General features: G+C 36.7%; 1 protein-coding gene across 2 annotated transcripts in view; it reads right to left on the bottom strand.

The window, feature by feature from the left end:
• The window catches only part of LOC132133678 (transmembrane protein 117-like), a 30,023-nt gene that overhangs the window by 12,372 nt on the left and 151 nt on the right, over positions 1-17,500 (bottom strand). Inside the window, exons 2-3 of one of the 2 annotated variants that reach the window (XM_059546587.1) lie at positions 16,199-16,507; positions 4,631-4,763 (exon numbers count right to left, since the gene is read on the bottom strand). In XM_059546587.1, coding sequence (XP_059402570.1) covers positions 4,631-4,763; positions 16,199-16,507 — 442 coding nt within the window. The remainder of the gene's footprint in view (positions 1-4,630; positions 4,764-16,198; positions 16,508-17,500) is intronic. The other variant, XM_059546589.1, reaches the window with a different exon arrangement.

Genomic DNA, 17,500 nt, shown 5'->3' with positions numbered 1-17,500 from the left:
CGGATGGGTTAAATGCAGAGCACAAATTCTGAGTGTGGGTCACCATACTTGGCTGAATGTCACTTCACTTCACTTCACTTTACATCATTTTTAGTCATTTAGTCGTTAAAACCGTCATGTGAACATATTACTGACCATTTGATAATTTAATTTATAGTCTATATTTTACTGATAACTTAAACTATGTTAAAATAAATGTTACTGTAATAATTTGAGGAATGTTTCATTTGCATAGAACGTGTTGTCTTTCTTAACGCTGTAATGCACCTTCGTGTGAAGTGGAAAATCAATTTCTGAGCAATCGATGCCAACTAATTCAGCACCTTCACTCGGGACAGCGCCTTTGTAACGTCGGCAGGCAGCGTGTTAAGAAGCTTCCTAAGGGACACTTCGGGGAACACACTTAGGAACATTAACAACTTTGGTAAGATATATCTTTCGAGTCTTCTTAGTGCGCTAAGAGTGAGTGTTATCAGGGAACCGGGCCCCGGGCTTCCACACCCCCCCAGCTCCATGCCACGCTGAACTGAGGCAGTAATTACAGCAGAAGGAGCCCCTACTAAGTACTGAGTACATGTACAGTAAATCAACATACTTTCCAGAAGGCCAACGATTCACTAAAATATGTTTTTTTTTATTGGTCTTATGAAGTATTTTAATTTGCTGAGATAGTGAATTGGTGGGTTTTTGTTAAATGAGCCAAAATCATCACAATTAAGAGAACCAAAGACTTAAACTACTTCAGTCTGTGTGCATTCAATTTATTTAATACACGAGTTTCACAATTTGAGTTGAATTACTGGAATAAATGAACTTTTCCACGATATATAATAAAAAGGAATTTGTTCTCCAGTATTGACAAAAATAGTAAAGTATATGTATAATGTGTGTCATATTTCACCCTTAATGAAAGAGAAAAGCATATTTCAGGACCTTTACGACTCCGTCTCACCTCCAAATATCATTACTGTAATGTGAAAAATGAAAAAGTAATTTATAAGTTATTAAAATAATAAAGCAAAAGGACATGTGCATGTGGGTGTTACACTCTCACAGAGGAAGGTGAGGATAATCCACAAAGAAAAAAGTCTTTATTATAATAATCCACATAAAACTCAGGAAAGGAAATGACTTACTAATAACCGACATCATACTGAACAGAAAGAAGACTTTTAAATAAGGCAGCTGACGAGTGGAAAACAGGTGGAGGGAGTTAACTAATAATGACTAATCAGCAAATTAATCAAAAACCATAGAAACAAACAAGACAGGAGAAAGGGAGTCACAGAAAACTAAACCAGAACAGTGGGAACACTAAATTTATGCTGATTTGAGAGGAACAAGAATGACTGACAGAATGATTTTCATTACAGTATTTCAAAGATGAGAATATAACAAAAATGACAAAAACAATGGGTGGAAATGTCATGAAAAATCACAACGCAAAAATAATTAAATATTGGTCCTAAAGTAGGCCCCATTTTCATGTTTTTACTTTGATTGGTAAATGCAAAAGGACATGTGTTTGAGATTCACAGCAATACGACAGGACAAACTGCTCATGTGTCAAACACCATGCTAGTATTCAACAGAATCTCACTGAATACTGTGGTAATAGTCACCACGGTAAACAACTGAAGAACAGATGCTGTCCAGAAACACTACAGATCTGTTTCCAGCTTTAATCTGATGTTTGTTCTGAGAGTGAATCAGAGAGTGAGAACATAATGAGCGAGCATCAGCTCTAACAGTGCTGTCTTCAGCCTCTCCTCACAGGTGCACACAATCATTTCTCATGACAGATCCCTAAAAAATGCACACACATGCTGTCAGAGACGCCAGAAGGAGCTCAAGGGCTGGTCAACAGCGCCACCTGTCATCAGATCTCATTAACCCTACACAAACACACATTTCTAAGGCTCTGAATGACCACACTGCTGTCACTCAGTCTCTGAGTGAGAGTTCACAGTGGTTTATCCAGTCAAAGCTCTACTAGTGTAATCGTACGAACGTACAACTTCAGCTGCTGCTTCTGGTGTCAGATCTTGTCTGATTGTGATCAAGTAAAGGTGAGAATAAGGTCAGTTATATCTCCAGATTACTCTTCCTGGACTGAAGCAGCTCAGCTTTACTTGATTCTCCATCAATCATGTTTTAGAGTCTCAAATCTCAAATAAATAAATGTAAAGGTTTATATACTTGCTAAAGCTAAATTCTACTTAGATTTAACAAATTACTTTTAAGAATTTAAAATAAAACAAATATATACATAATAAATATACATACATACAGATAAAAACAATAGATGCACTTATTGTAAATAAATTAATCAGTAACTTATGAAGTTCTGTTCTAGTTATGATGCTGCCTTAGAAGACAGCTGCCTATGTAGGTAGTAGACAGCAAGGGGGCTCACTAGGTTTTGGAACAGAGAGCATCTGTTTAGTGATTTTGTGTCTGTTCTGTGAAGGAAAACCCATTCTGCTCATGGAAACCCAGATTATGCATCTTTGGATGAAATCTTTCATGATCTGGTTAGAAGATATTACTAAAAAGTTTCTCTAAGACTTTTCAAGTCACTTCAACCTCAGTCATTATTACAGCATCGATGGAAAGGTCTGAGAATAATGCCCTACTATGCTCTTCATTTCTTTGTTCATCAAAGTGTTGGATGATTTAATAAAACAACAAAGGTTTTTGCTCTCACAAATGTATCAGTGTAGTCTTTGATCAGTCCAACTGCGCTCACAAACATTCATTCTGATGGTGCTTTTCTGGCCGGGAACAATTCGCAAGATTGCCATGCTCACCGCTGACCGCATTTAACCTTGAGACGACGTGTGGCCACATGATCGCCCAATATTCAATCTCACTGAAAAATGGTGCAGCCGTGCTCCAAACAGTGGACTGTAACGTGAAAGCATCGGCTGTGTGCAGAGCTCAACATTAGATGGCGAATCGAACCATAAGTGAGGCATCCATCTTATCATGTCAAATTGAAGCTGAGCCGCATTCTCAAACGGTCCACGGTTGACTGTACGCACATGTGCTGATCTGAGATCATACGTCCTCATTCGGTTCCCGATGATAATGTAAACCAGACTGAAGACGTGGATTCTTGGCTCAGTGCTTAAACGCACTTAAAGCTTATACGATTCATGCACGGATAGTCAAATCAATCCCTCAGGAGACAACAGAGAGCCATTCTTGTGCAGAATTGCAGTGCAATGACATTTTTGAGTAAAATGATACAAAAATAATACTGTACATAAACGTCTTTCTGTTGAATTTCTGCACGTCTGATTTATGAAAAACTAAATGGAGTCATGAATCAGACTCCAACACCTCAAAGATTTGAATCCATCAGTTATTGGATTGAATCAATCAGTGGCTCTGGACTCGTTTACTATCATTTAACAGAATCTATCAAGTAAATGATTCTGTAATGATTCTTTTAGCAGTTTTTTTTTAAATGTATCTTTTAAAAGTCTTGAACTCTATGGTTAATATGTATATACATCTCATGAGCTGGTTTATTTAACTGAATCGCAGAAGGAATTGTGAATCAGATTCAAACACACAAAGGTTTGAATCATTCAGCGGCCTGCACTCATTTGTTTAATTAATCATCTAATAGTTACAACCAATTATTGCGCACTTACTAAAATAAATAAAAAAACAATTAATGTAATTAAAGACACATAAATCATTCAAATCCTTACAACTGCCATCCCTAATTAAGAAAAAAAAAAACGGGAAAGAGGGATAAAGTAATGACTCTTAAAAGTCTCATGTAAACTTCTAATTTCAGACATCTGAACATCTAGCATGAGGAAACAGAGAGCCATTCCTATTCAGAATTGCATTGCAATGATGTTTTAATCCAAAGTTTGTGCAAAATCATACAAAACACAATAAATAAGAGTCTTTCTGATACATTTTTCTGCACACAAAACGATCAATGTAGTCTGATTCGGTAATGATTCATTTAGCTGGTTCTTTATTATGAATCATTCAAAATCAATCATAAATCAGTTTTGAACTCAGCTAATATAAAGTCTGATTCATGAACAAACACATCTCATGAGATGGTTTGTCCAACTGAATGGATCAAAAATACACTCAAAAGATTTGAATCCCTGACTCATCTGTTCGAATCAATCTGCCTTAATGGATTCATTAGCTGAACCATTCAATGACAATAAATAACTGTCTTTCTGCTGCAGTTCTGCACGCAACAACAAACATACAGAAAGATCAGTGTAGTCTGATTCAGTAATGATTCTATTAGCTAGTTCTTTTTGAGGAATCTTGTTATGTTAGATTATTTATGAACAAATACGTCTCATTTGTTCAACTGAATCGCTCGGAAAGAATCATGATTCAGTTCCAAACACACTCAAAGATTTGAATCTCTCAGTCATCTGTTCAAATCAATCAGTGGTTCTGGACTTATCATCTAATAGTCACCACCAATTACTGGGACTTTTTTAAAAGAATAAAAGAATCATTCATGGAATTCAAGATGCAGAAATCGTTAAACTTATGACTGCCATCCCGACTGAGAATAACCGTGAAGAGGGAATAAAGGAAGAACTTTTTTTCTAACTAAAGACAAGATGTGTCTTACCGCATCCATCCACTCATGAGCAGAATGAGGTTATAGATGTGAGAGAAGATGAAGAGCGAGAGAATGGTGCTGAAAAACATGGTCATCCAAGAGCCGTGGTCCTCACGAAACATCTTCAGACGCAGGACACGACCTGAGACACAAAGTGAAGCAACGTTTAACATTTAAACAAACCTGACAACCTATAACTTATTTTATACTTACATATATTATTACATTTTTTGAATTAACATTTTATTTCTATAAATTATAAATACGTTGTATTTTTAGAAATTGTTGCAAGAAAAGAAAAGGCAACATTGTTTTCTTTAAATAATATTTGTGATATTTTTAATGGGGAAGTCGTGGCCTAATGGTTAGAGAGTCAGACTCCCAATCGAAGGGTTGTGAGTTCGAGTCCCGGGCCGGCAGGAATTGTGGGTGGGGGGAGTGCATGTACAGTTCTCTCTCCACCTTCAATACCACGACTTAGGTGCCCTTGAGCAAGGCATCGAACCCCCAACTGCTCCCCGGGCGCCGCAGCATAAATGATGCCCACTGCTCCGGGTGTGTGCTCACAGTGTGTGTGTGTGTTCACTGCTCTGTGTGTGCACCTTGGATGGGTTAAATGCAGAGAACAAATTCTGAGTATGGGTCACCATACTTGGCTGAATGTCACTTCACTTCACTTAATGCACTAGAACACAGCCACAATCAAACCTTGTAAAGGCAAGGAAAATAAATTACAACGGCATCAAGTAATAATTAAATATTTTAGAGCTGCATGATAACAGTTAAATTAATAATCATGTTTATTTTGCTAAAACATTCTAATCATGATCGTTAATCACAATTGAATTTTTTTATATTTCAACAGAAATATTGCACTTTCACATAAGGACAAATTAAGAAAACATCAAAAAGTGAAACTAAAATTTAAATGATGACTAAACATTTGCATTGCTTGAAATATTAGTAAATTAAATATGAAAATAACTTATTTCACCTAGTTGACAAGGCAACATTTATCATTTTAATTTAAATTGATGTGATGCACTAAAATAAACTAAAACTGAATTAAAAAATTAATAAATTAAAAAACATTTATAAAAATATACAGTACAAAAAAAATACAAAAAATGACAAAAACAACCTTTTCTAAATCTTTAACTAAAATTACAATGAAAATGGAAAATATAAAAAAAAATAACATTCAAAATATTAATTAAAATGATTAACAATATCTCAATGATACTGAAATAACACTGACTTTTCCTCTCAAAAAGCTAACACGGTGAAATAGCTATGACAATAATTAATCAATTATATTAATGTTTTTCAATAAAAAACCAACAAAAAAAGTGAATTTATTCAACAACCAATCACGAACACAGTCAAGATTCATGTTTGGATATAGCCCAATTATTACAGACGATTATGCTTGAATAATCAAGAGAAGCAGCCCTAAAATAAATAAATAAATAAATATTGATGATTAAACAGAAAATACAGTCACTGAAGGGGCAACTGGATTTTCATGAAGTTTTTATCAAATATTAATGTTTTATATCAGCTTCATGTCCTTTTTTAAAAAGTTTAGTTTTAGTTAACGATGATAACCCCACAGTGCACATTTTCAGTTCACAACGGCATGAACATCACAGATCCAGACGTGATAATTAGCTCCTGGACAGCTCCATACAACCAATCATCTCCGCAACCTGCAACTTCTGCTGATTAAAGCATCTGTCCCCGCGCTGGGCGCCAGGTTTTGCCTTACAAACCTAACGAATCCATCAAAAGCATGCGGTTTAGTATTTTTAAGGCCTTGGTGTGCACTACCTACACAGAGAGCATCTTAACTGACATTTACCTTCATGTGAGTGATCTGGAACACACTACATAGGCAGCAACTCAGTGCGTCACACAAAGAGTGCAAGATTTGATTCATAATCGTTTCTAACAGGGTTCTTGCTCAGAATTTTTGTCTAGTTTTTCAGTACACATATCTTAATCTTCATAAATCAAGATACAATGAGATGCAAAATCTCTCACACACACACACACACACACATATATATATATATATATATATATATATATATATATATAATCCTGTTCTCTTAAAAAAGTATCAAAATGAAGTAATTTATGGATAAAAAAAGAACAAACATCTGAAAATGATGTCAGAAATGTTCATTTTCAGAAGTGTGTATTTATGTATATTTTTTCCTCTGACTTCATTGGCCAACACTGCATTGCAGATATTTGTTCATGTTTTAAGCACAATCATTTTTCAGAAAACAAGACGTCTCCAGTAAATGTTTAGATATTTGTACAGGAAAACAACAGAAATAATGAGGAAGAAAATCATTTTTGTAGTGTTATCCATAAGAATATTGAGACGATAACAAAATACTTTAATAAGCATTAAAAGATACACAAGGAATCAACATTTAGTAATGAAATAAATATATTTACAATTAATATTTAACTAATCTGTCATCCAGCTCCTTGCAATTCATGCTGGGTTTGTTCTCTTTGTACGTGCTTTTAGTTTTTCTGTCCTGTGAAAGTTACAGTGTGTTTCTTCCAGATGAGATCAAGGACACTTTGATTCCTTTATCATTCACGACCCACAATCTTCACATCTGCGTTTTTCACTCACGTCAGAAATAAAGTTTGCATTTCTGTTATGCGCTTCAATCATTTCAGGAAAGATTCAGTTTGTTCAGTTATCAGCAAATCATCAAGAAAATGTATCTCAAAGTCAATTATTTATTCGCAAAGCTTTCTGAAAGTTGCACCACGTCTTGGCCAGACAGAAAAAAAATCTCATTTGGAGTCGGTTAAAAATAGTTGTGCTAAATGAAAATATCCAAGTCTCTCTCACACACACACAGACACTGAGAGCACCTCACAGTTAGTTTCTCCAGCACTAGTGTGTTAGTTTAGCAGCTGACGGTTAGTTTTACAGCATGTAAGCTTCTTCCCTGGATACTGACACTCTCCTGTCTGCGATCGGGCGCCAAGCGATTCATCTCTCCATTAGATCCACGCTCGGGGCACAGACCAGTCTGAATCAGCAGTAATATATCACACATATTGTGGCAATGAGAGCAAGTGTCCTGCTCATTAGAGCTGAACAATTCCCTCTGTCCGCTAACCCTGTCAAACTCACTTTAACTAACAGCGGCTTCGAGAACAAGTCGCCGTAATTATTCCTTTAGCAGCTTCCTCTAATTACCAATGAATGTTCCCATAGTAATTCCTGGATGAGACACCCCTGGCATTTACATTAGCACGCACACATTCAATGCATAATGTATTTTTGTCTTGTTTTCCAGTACAAATATCTAAACATTCTTAAATGAACATACATTTACACTAAATTACTTAAGAATTTTAAGAAAACCCTGCACTACACTGCAAAAAATAAAAAATAAATAAAAATAATAATGTCAGTCGGAATTGAAAAGCTAAAAAAAATCATATTTGTAATGGGTATTGTTGTGTTGTTTTCTGCTTAAAATATCTAAAAATGTCAATCATTGCCAGTGCATTAAGACAAAATACACATTTTAATATGTTATTGCAGCTTCTCAAGTAAATTTATCTAGTTTTATGATTTAGTTTTTTTTTTTTATATTTTTACTGGAAAACAAATAGAATCAGTTTCAGAAAGAGCTTTATTGCCAAGCATGTTTGCACATACAAGAAATTTGTTCTGTTGACACAAGCTTCCAACAGAGACAACAACACACAGATAAGAAAAAAAATTATGATATGTGAATTAAATACACATACAGTCGTGGCCAAAGGTTTTGAGAATTACATAAATATTAGTTTTCAAAAAGTTTGCTGCGAAACTGCTTTTAGATCTTCGTTTCAGTTGTTTCTGTGATGTACTGAAATATAATTACAAGCACTTCATATGTTTCAAAGGCTTTTATCGACAATTACATGACATTTATGCAAAGAGTCAGTATTTGCAGTGTTGGCCCTTCTTTTTCAGGACCTCTGCAATTCGACTGGTCATGCTCTCGATCAACTTCTGGGCCAAATCCTGACTGATAGCAACCCATTCTTTCATAATCACTTCTTGGAGTTTGTCAGAATTAGTGGGTTTTTGTTTGTCCACCCGCCTCTTGAGGATTGACCACAAGTTCTCAATGGGATTAAGATCTGGGGAGTTTACAGGCCATGGACCCAAAATTTCAACATTCTGGTCCCCGAGCCACTTACTTATCACTTTTGCCTTATGGCACGGTGCTCCATCGTGCTGGAAAATGCATTGTTCTTCACCAAACTGTTGTTGGATTGTTGGAAGAAGTTGCTGTTGGAGGGTGTTTTGGTACCATTCTTTATTCATGGCTGTGTTTTTGGGCAGAATTGTGAGTGAGCCCACTCCCTTGGATGAGAAGCAACCCCACACATGAATGGTGTCAGGATGCTTTACTGTTGGCATGACACATGACTGATGGTAGCGCTCACCTTTTCTTCTCCGGACAAGCCTTTTTCCAGATGCCCCAAACAATCGGAAAGAGGCTTCATCGGAGAATATGACTTTGCCCCAGTCCTCAGCAGTCCATTCACTATACTTTCTGCAGAAGATCAATCTGTCCCTGATGTTTTTTTTGGAGAGAAGTGGCTTCTTTGCTGCCCTTCTTGACACCAGGCCATCTTCCAGAAGTCTTGTCCTCACTGTGCGTTCAGATGCGCTCACACCTGCCTGCTGCCATTCCTGAGCAAGCTCTGCACTGGTGGCACTCCGATCCCGCAGCTCAATCCTCTTTAGGAGACCATCCTGGCGCTTGCTGGACTTTCTTGGACGCCCTGAAGCCTTCTTTACAAGAATTGAACCTCTTTCCTTGAAGTTCTTGATGATCCTATAAATTGTTGATTTAGGTGCAATCTTAGTAGCCACAATATCCTTGCCTGTGAAGCCATTTTTATGCAACGCAATGATGGCTGCACGCGTTTCTTTGCAGGTCACCATGGTTAACAATGGAAGAACAATGATTTCAAGCATCACCCTCCTTTTAACATGTCAAGTCTGCCATTCTAACCCAATCAGCCTGACATAATGATCTCCAGCCTTGTGCTCGTCAACATTCTCACCTGAGTTAACAAGACGATTACTGAAATGATCTCAGCAGCTCCTTTAATGACAGCAATGAAAAATGCAGTGGAAAGGTTTTTTTGGGATTAAGTTAATTTTCATGGCAAAGAAGGACTATGCAATTCATCTGATCACTCTTCATAACATTCTGGAGTATATGCAAATTGCTATTATAAAAACTTAAGCAGCAACTTTTCCAATTTCCAATATTTATGTAATACTCAAAACCTTTGGCCACGACTGTACATAAACAGAAATAGACAAAAATTTGTACCGTAAATTTATTTTGAAAGATGAAGCTGACGAGAGCTCGTGATGACCAGCCAATCACAATGCACTGGGTCAGCTGGCCAATCAGAGCAGACTGCTCTTGTCAGAAGGAGGGACTTTGTCAAAAACAACATGTTTGAGAAGAGGCGGGGCATAGAGGACCTACAATAATGTACAGTATTTGAAAAATAATGTGTTTTTTGAACATTAAAGCATGTCAACATATTCTGTTACACCAAATACATAAAATAATGATCTTTAAAAAGCATCATATGACCCCTTTAAGTAAATAAAAGTGGTATTGTACAATTTTTCTTTGAAGAGTAGAGGAGAACATTTAACTGTTCATGAGCTAGATTGCCTAGGGAAAGAAAAAGAAGAAGAAAAAACAAATTAAAAAATCATTAAGAAGGCACTTGCACTGAAAAAAATAATACGCATTACAATTCAGTGCGACTTCTCTCATGTTCTTAATGCTGCAAGTAACAAATGCAAGTAAATATTTATAAAAACAAACATTATGATTATCAGGCTGAATTAACTGCAGTATTCTTGTGGAAATGCATGTAAATTATAAAATATGTTAGCTTTCATAAATGGTGTGTATAATGTAGTATGTAGTGTGTGCAGCATGTAGACTGCAGAATAAGATAGCGCTGATAAATGGTCAGTAATATTTACTATTTTGCGTGCAGTGTGTAGTGTATGCAGCTTGTACAGCAAATAGACTGCAGAATAAGTGTTCATTAATGGTCAATAGTATATACTGTAGTATGTAGCGCATAGTTTGTAGTGGACATTATAGTAATATATATAAGACATTATAGTTATAGTTACATTAATTTATTGACAGAAAATGCATATTTCTCCCAAAGACAAGAAGAAAAATCCTCTTTTTCCATTTTAAAATATTGCAGAGATTTAAAGTGCATTCATAAAAACAAACTGTAGAAGCACATTTATCACAGCAGCATCAGCTGACACTGAGGAAATGAAGATGGACTTGAGATTTCTCTGAAGATATGAGCTGCGATATGAGTGAAACCCAAAGAGACGTTTAAAACACGGCCAACAGCGAACAGTCAGATACACGATTCAGCTTTATAGAGCCGTTCAGCACAATGCCTCACAAACGCTTCTGAATGCTTTCATTTGCAAAGAAACGCTCAACCTGAAATAATGATGATGTCCTCTGGATGAAACGGCCATTTCTGATTTTCTGAAGGTAATGTCTACATATTCGTGCCAATCAGAAACGCAGCATGACGGGTCACTTCACAGACATTAATAGAGTTCAGATAAAACTGCAGACAGATTCTTCAGCATCAGTGTCGTGATCAACCTCTGAAATAACATATTAGTGACATGAACCCCCTGCGAGGATCCATCAGCATCAAACTCACACCTCATTTGGCCCACGTTCTCAACTCAACCCTTCTGCTTAACCTCCTGAGCCCGTTATCTAACCGTCTGTCTCCATGGCAACCATGACGTTGAGTGATAAACCTTTGTAAAGTGCTGACAAGGTCTCGTAACCTGGGACAAATGGCCGAGATGATTTATGATGCACTTCTCATTTTATTTCCTGACATAAGGAAAATGTGTCCTTTAGAGTGTTTTATGATAATTATTTATGAGCTCATATTCTGAAAGCTAATTTGAAGTGCTGTGTAATGTGCACAATGTATATTGTGTGGAGTTTATCAACTTCTTTACTTTTAACATTTATGCTATGAAAGATAAAATTGTAACCATGCAGCCATCAGCTACAGTATACTAACACATTTCTATAATTCAAAAAGAGTAGTAAGCGATGTTTTGATGTATTATTTGTTCAGACAGATTAGTGGGAAATGGCAAATAAAGAATCATGAAAAAAGCCAATCGTAATTGATAAAAGATAGGATGAAGAATGGAAAAGACGTCTGCTAGAAAATGTAACTGCGGTGATGAGTTTGTGCGACCAAATCATTTTCTCAAGCCACTGGAAACATCTAAACTAGCTCAGCTACACACCAGCTCCTCTGAAATGCTGTTTTGTGACACTACAAGCTACTAATAATGATACTGGAGATATCATGATTTATCGTCAAACCATCGTTTCATCCCTAATCTGAACATTGAATAAAGTCCGGTTCAAAATTGTCTCTAATTTTATTGACGTATTAGTTTTAAAGGTTTTTACAGAGGAGAATTTGTAAATCTATTCTTATCACTCCATAAATCTGAAAATACTAGATAACGTTCGTAATGTAACCTACTGGCTCATATTTAATAAACCTTAAGGCTCGTATGTAAATTATATGCAAAGTTCAGCAGTGATGTTTATTAATTTGGACGAGTTCAGCTAAATGCATTTTAATCTTAGTTTGGTAATTGTAGACTTGCTGATGCTGCAGTTTAAGAAGTTACTTTTTAATGAAATGTTTTTATCCATCAACACATTGCTTTGGCAACTACCTGAAATAAGTTTAAGTACTAAAATGACTAAAAATATAAAAGATTATAAGTAAAAATGATCCAAATTTCTTATCAGGCCTCAAAACAATCTGGATATAAATACAACAGGCAGTAATTTAGGGCTCCCTCCACCAGGTCTCGACAGAATCAAACCGGGACAAAACTCATTCATCACAGGCGATTTGGGCTCGGGTTCAGCCCAGCCGGGTATCTGGAGGCAGTTTCCATGGGAACAGCGATCACATCGATTAATCAGGCCTGATGAGCCTTTCATCGTCTGGTGTTTGTGACTCTCTGACACGCATGGAAACGTTTGGGATAATCAGGGGTTCAATGTTATTGAATCAAGTCTCCTCTGCTCAGCAAGGCTGCATTTATTTGATCAAAAATACAGTACAATTGTGAAATATTATTGCAATTTAATATTACAGTTTTCTGTGTGAATCTGTGTTAAAGTGTAATGTATTTCTGTGATGCTCCGCTGTATTTTCAGCATCATTCCTCCAGTCTTCAGTGTCACATGATCTTCAGAAACCAGAATAATATGATGATTTGCTGCTCGAGAAACATTTCTGATTATTATATTTGTGGAAACCATGATACATTTTATTTGTCAGGATTCTTTAATGAACAAAAAGTTCAAAAGAACAGTTTATTTGAAACAGAAATCTTTTGTAACATTATAAAAGTCTTTACTGTCATGCATCATTGCTGATTATTAAAAGTACTTACCCCAAACATTTAAAGGATAGTGCATCATGATTTCCAACTGTGTTCAACATTGATAATAATCAGAAATGTTTCTTGAGCAGCAAATCAGCATATTAGAATGATTTCTGAAGGATCACAGAAATAAATAAATAAACTACATTCTAACAGACAGAAAACAGCTGTTTTAAATTGTGATTTCATAATTTTACTGTTTTTCCTGCAAAAATTGTAATCATTCCAAACCTTTGATCAGTAGTCTATGTAAATACTACTGAAATCCCAATCAGTGTACTTGCTTTATAAGAGAGAGAATATCCCACTGAAATGTGACTTATAAAGTCTTATAAAGCACCTTTATTTCCTGCTCAATGCTTCACATATTTCCTCTGATGATGACTCGATGCAGCCATCTACTGAAACACCTGAGCATCCTCTAGTGTTTGTTATGAAATAAACAGGTCTAATTTAATGTCTATCTGGTTAAAACCTCGTGGAACAACATGTATCCCTCTGTCAACGAGCAGAGTCTCGATTCTGAGTCATTGTTCACTCCTGTTTTACTTTTGAATCTCCTCCGATTTCTTCATTATTGCACCGTCTCAATAAAAATGTTTTGAGCTTGTTTAATTTAATTGTGTCTTCAGACTGTGGTACTCTCAGCTCCATTTAACACTCTTTAAGCATGTTTAATTCAACAAATTCAACATTAAAAGCAGCCGGAGGAACAGAAAAGCTCTTGACTGGTGCCAGGGGAAGCAGACATGGATGATGATGATGATGATAATGATAATGATGATGAAGATGAAGATGATGACAAGTGACACGCTGAAATCACACAAGAGGGTTTTTAAAAACGAACACGAGGCGCTTTTCAAAGTTTAGGGTCGGTAAGACTTTTAATGTTTCTGATTTAGTTAAACTAAATCTAAAAGCACAATAAAACTTGAAATAAAACAAAATATTTATGTAATGTCTCTGATATCGTTCCTCTGTCGGTATCATTATAATTGCAGCGTGGACTTCCCTTTTCCTACAGAATTAGAGCGATTATTTAAACTTCAGAGATATAGTTACCGTCTTTGGTCTGAACAGGCTTTTAATTTTGCGTAGAATAAATTTAATCAACCAGTCTGATCCGATCCTGGCATTTCTGAGACTACTGCATCATTAATAAAGCAGCATGCCTCATCTAATGAAAGATTGATGTCATCTGAACGATGACACGTGATGAATCTGCAAACACACGTGAGGAAATAAAGCTACACACTCCATCAACCCCTGACGAGAACCTCTGCTCTTTTCTCCTCTATTCATATTATATATATATATACAACCCGAATTCCGGAAAAGTTGGGACGTTTTTTAAATTTTAATAAAATGAAAACTAAAGGAATTTCAAATCACATGAGCCAATATTTTATTCACAATAGAACATAGATAACGTAGCAAATGTTTAAACTGAGAAATTGTACACTTTTATCCACTTAATTAGCTCATTTAAAATTTAATGCCTGCTACAGGTCTCAAAAAAGTTGGCACGGGGGCAACAAATGGCTAAAAAAGCAAGCAGTTTTGAAAAGATTCAGCTGGGAGAACATCTAGTGATTAATTAAGTTAATTGATATCAGGTCTGTAACATGATTAGCTATAAAAGCTTTGTCTTAGAGAAGCAGAGTCTCTCAGAAGTAAAGATGGGCAGAGGCTCTCCAATCTGTGAAAGACTGCGTAAAAAAATTGTGGAAAACTTTAAAAACAATGTTCCTCAACGTCAAATTGCAAAGGCTTTGCAAATCTCATCATCTACAGTGCATAACATCATCAAAAGATTCAGAGAAACTGGAGAAATCTCTGTGCGTAAGGGACAAGGCCGGAGACCTTTATTGGATGCCCGTGGTCTTCAGGCTCTCAGACGACACTGCATCACTCATCGGCATGATTGTGTCAATCACATTACTAAATGGGCCCAGGAATACTTTCAGAAACCACTGTCGGTAAACACAATCCGCCGTGCCATCAGCAGATGCCAACTAAAGCTCTATCATGCAAAAAGGAAGCCATATGTGAACATGGTCCAGAAGCGCCGTCGTGTCCTGTGGGCCAAGGCTCATTTAAAATGGACTATTTCAAAGTGGAATAGTGTTTTATGGTCAGACGAGTCCAAATTTGACATTCTTGTTGGAAATCACGGACGCCGTGTCCTCCGGGCTAAAGAGGAGGGAGACCTTCCAGCATGTTATCAGCGTTCAGTTCAAAAGCCAGCATCTCTGATGGTATGGGGGTGCATAAGTGCATACGGTATGGGCAGCTTGCATGTTTTGGAAGGCTCTGTGAATGCTGAAAGGTATATAAAGGTTTTAGAGCAACATATGCTTCCCTCCAAACAACGTCTATTTCAGGGAAGGCCTTGTTTATTTCAGCAGGACAATGCAAAACCACATACTGCAGCTATAACAACAGCATGGCTTCGTCGTAGAAGAGTCCGGGTGCTAACCTGGCCTGCCTGCAGTCCAGATCTTTCACCTATAGAGAACATTTGGCGCATCATTAAACGAAAAATACGTCAAAGACGACCACGAACTCTTCAGCAGCTGGAAATCTATATAAGGCAAGAATGGGACCAAATTCCAACAGCAAAACTCCAGCAACTCATAGCCTCAATGCCCAGACGTCTTCAAACTGTTTTGAAAAGAAAAGGAGATGCTACACCATGGTAAACATGCCCCGTCCCAACTATTTTGAGACCTGTAGCAGAAATCAAAATTGAAATGAGCTCATTTTGTGCATAAAATTGTAAACTTTCTCAGTTTAAACATTTGCTACGTTATCTATGTTCTATTGTGAATAAAATATTGGCTCATGTGATTTGAAAGTCTTTTAGTTTTCATTTTATTAAAATTTAAAAAACGTCCCAACTTTTCCGGAATTCGGGTTGTATATATATATATATATATAAGCATGTATCTTAAAGATCCTCACTTCCTCTGAGCCATTAGATGAGAGCAATACAGAAATAACCCCAGACGTACCGAACAAGCGTCGATGGAACAGGAACTTCCCGGCGATGAGGCCCGTGATGATGGCGAGGATCCACATCAGGACTTTGAGGACGCTCCATCCTCCTCCGAGATATTTACTGACCACGAACGAGAAGCAGTTTCCCAACACCATCATGTGTGCTTCTGTCTGGCTGTGAGACACCGGGTCCTCGGCGAACACCAGGAAGTTGAAGAAGGTGACCAGGTACGCCACCAGCAGACGAGACCAAGGATGCTGGAAATAATATCGGAAGCCTGCGCTGATCTCCATCCGTCGGAGGACACCTCGACACCATCCTCCTGAACACAGCACACCGATGTCTGATTCATGTTCTCACAAACCCCCAGGACTTTCTTCTCACAACAACAAAAGATACTTTTACTGTGTATTCTCTCCTGCTCACTGTTTGTCTTCAGTGTATGTTAAAGAGCAGCGTGAACATTTGTAGAAGCATCTTATTTTGTGTTCCACTGAAGAACATCAGTCAAGCAGATTCAGGTGACACAACTGCCATTTTTAGATGGACTAATAATTTAGACAGCAGCATAATTATAGCTAACTACAACTGAAACCATTTTTTTTAAATCCAATTTCCGCCAAAAATAAAAAAGGATCATTGCGATTGTTTATCTCACAAATTCTGACTTTTTTATCCCACGACTGCAAGTTTATACCTCACACTTCTGAGAGAAGAACTAAAAAGTTGCAATAAGCTTTTTTTTATATTATTAATTCAGTGGCAGAAACGGGCTTCCATACCAAAAAATAAAAAATAAATACATTTTTAAAAAGAGTAATTTATTTGAGTCAAAGCAATATTTCTCATTTTGATGTATTTCAAAATAACAATAAATAAAAAGATGCATTATGTAGACATAAAAAACTAACAACCAAAAAACACTATAAAATTACTTAACTAAACGTTTAATGAAAACAGAAATTATAAAATTAAACCCTGATATTACTTATAGATAGATAGATAGATAGATAGATAGATAGATAGATAGAAAACCAGCATGATATAAGAACAAACATCCATCCCTCCATCCCTCTCTCTTTCTCTTTCTATCTGAGTGTGGACTGGTTGTTTACATTCATGGCTTCCAGTGCAACACTGAAACTCTTCCTTTTGTCAAATCACTCAATCTCAGAAAGAAATAAGCGCGCGTGAACACATGCGATGAGTGAATCAATAAGAGCGCGCGCGTGGATGTTTGTGGTAGATTGATCAGCAGCGCGCGCTATTCCAGCATGTTCCACACACACACACACACACACACACACACACACAC

The sequence above is a fragment of the Carassius carassius genome, chromosome 50 (assembly GCF_963082965.1).
Source record: "Carassius carassius chromosome 50, fCarCar2.1, whole genome shotgun sequence".
NCBI classification, from domain to species: Eukaryota; Metazoa; Chordata; class Actinopteri; order Cypriniformes; family Cyprinidae; genus Carassius; species Carassius carassius.
The sequence above is the reverse complement of the archived record's forward strand: the minus strand, read 5'-3'. Positions and strand labels throughout refer to the sequence as shown.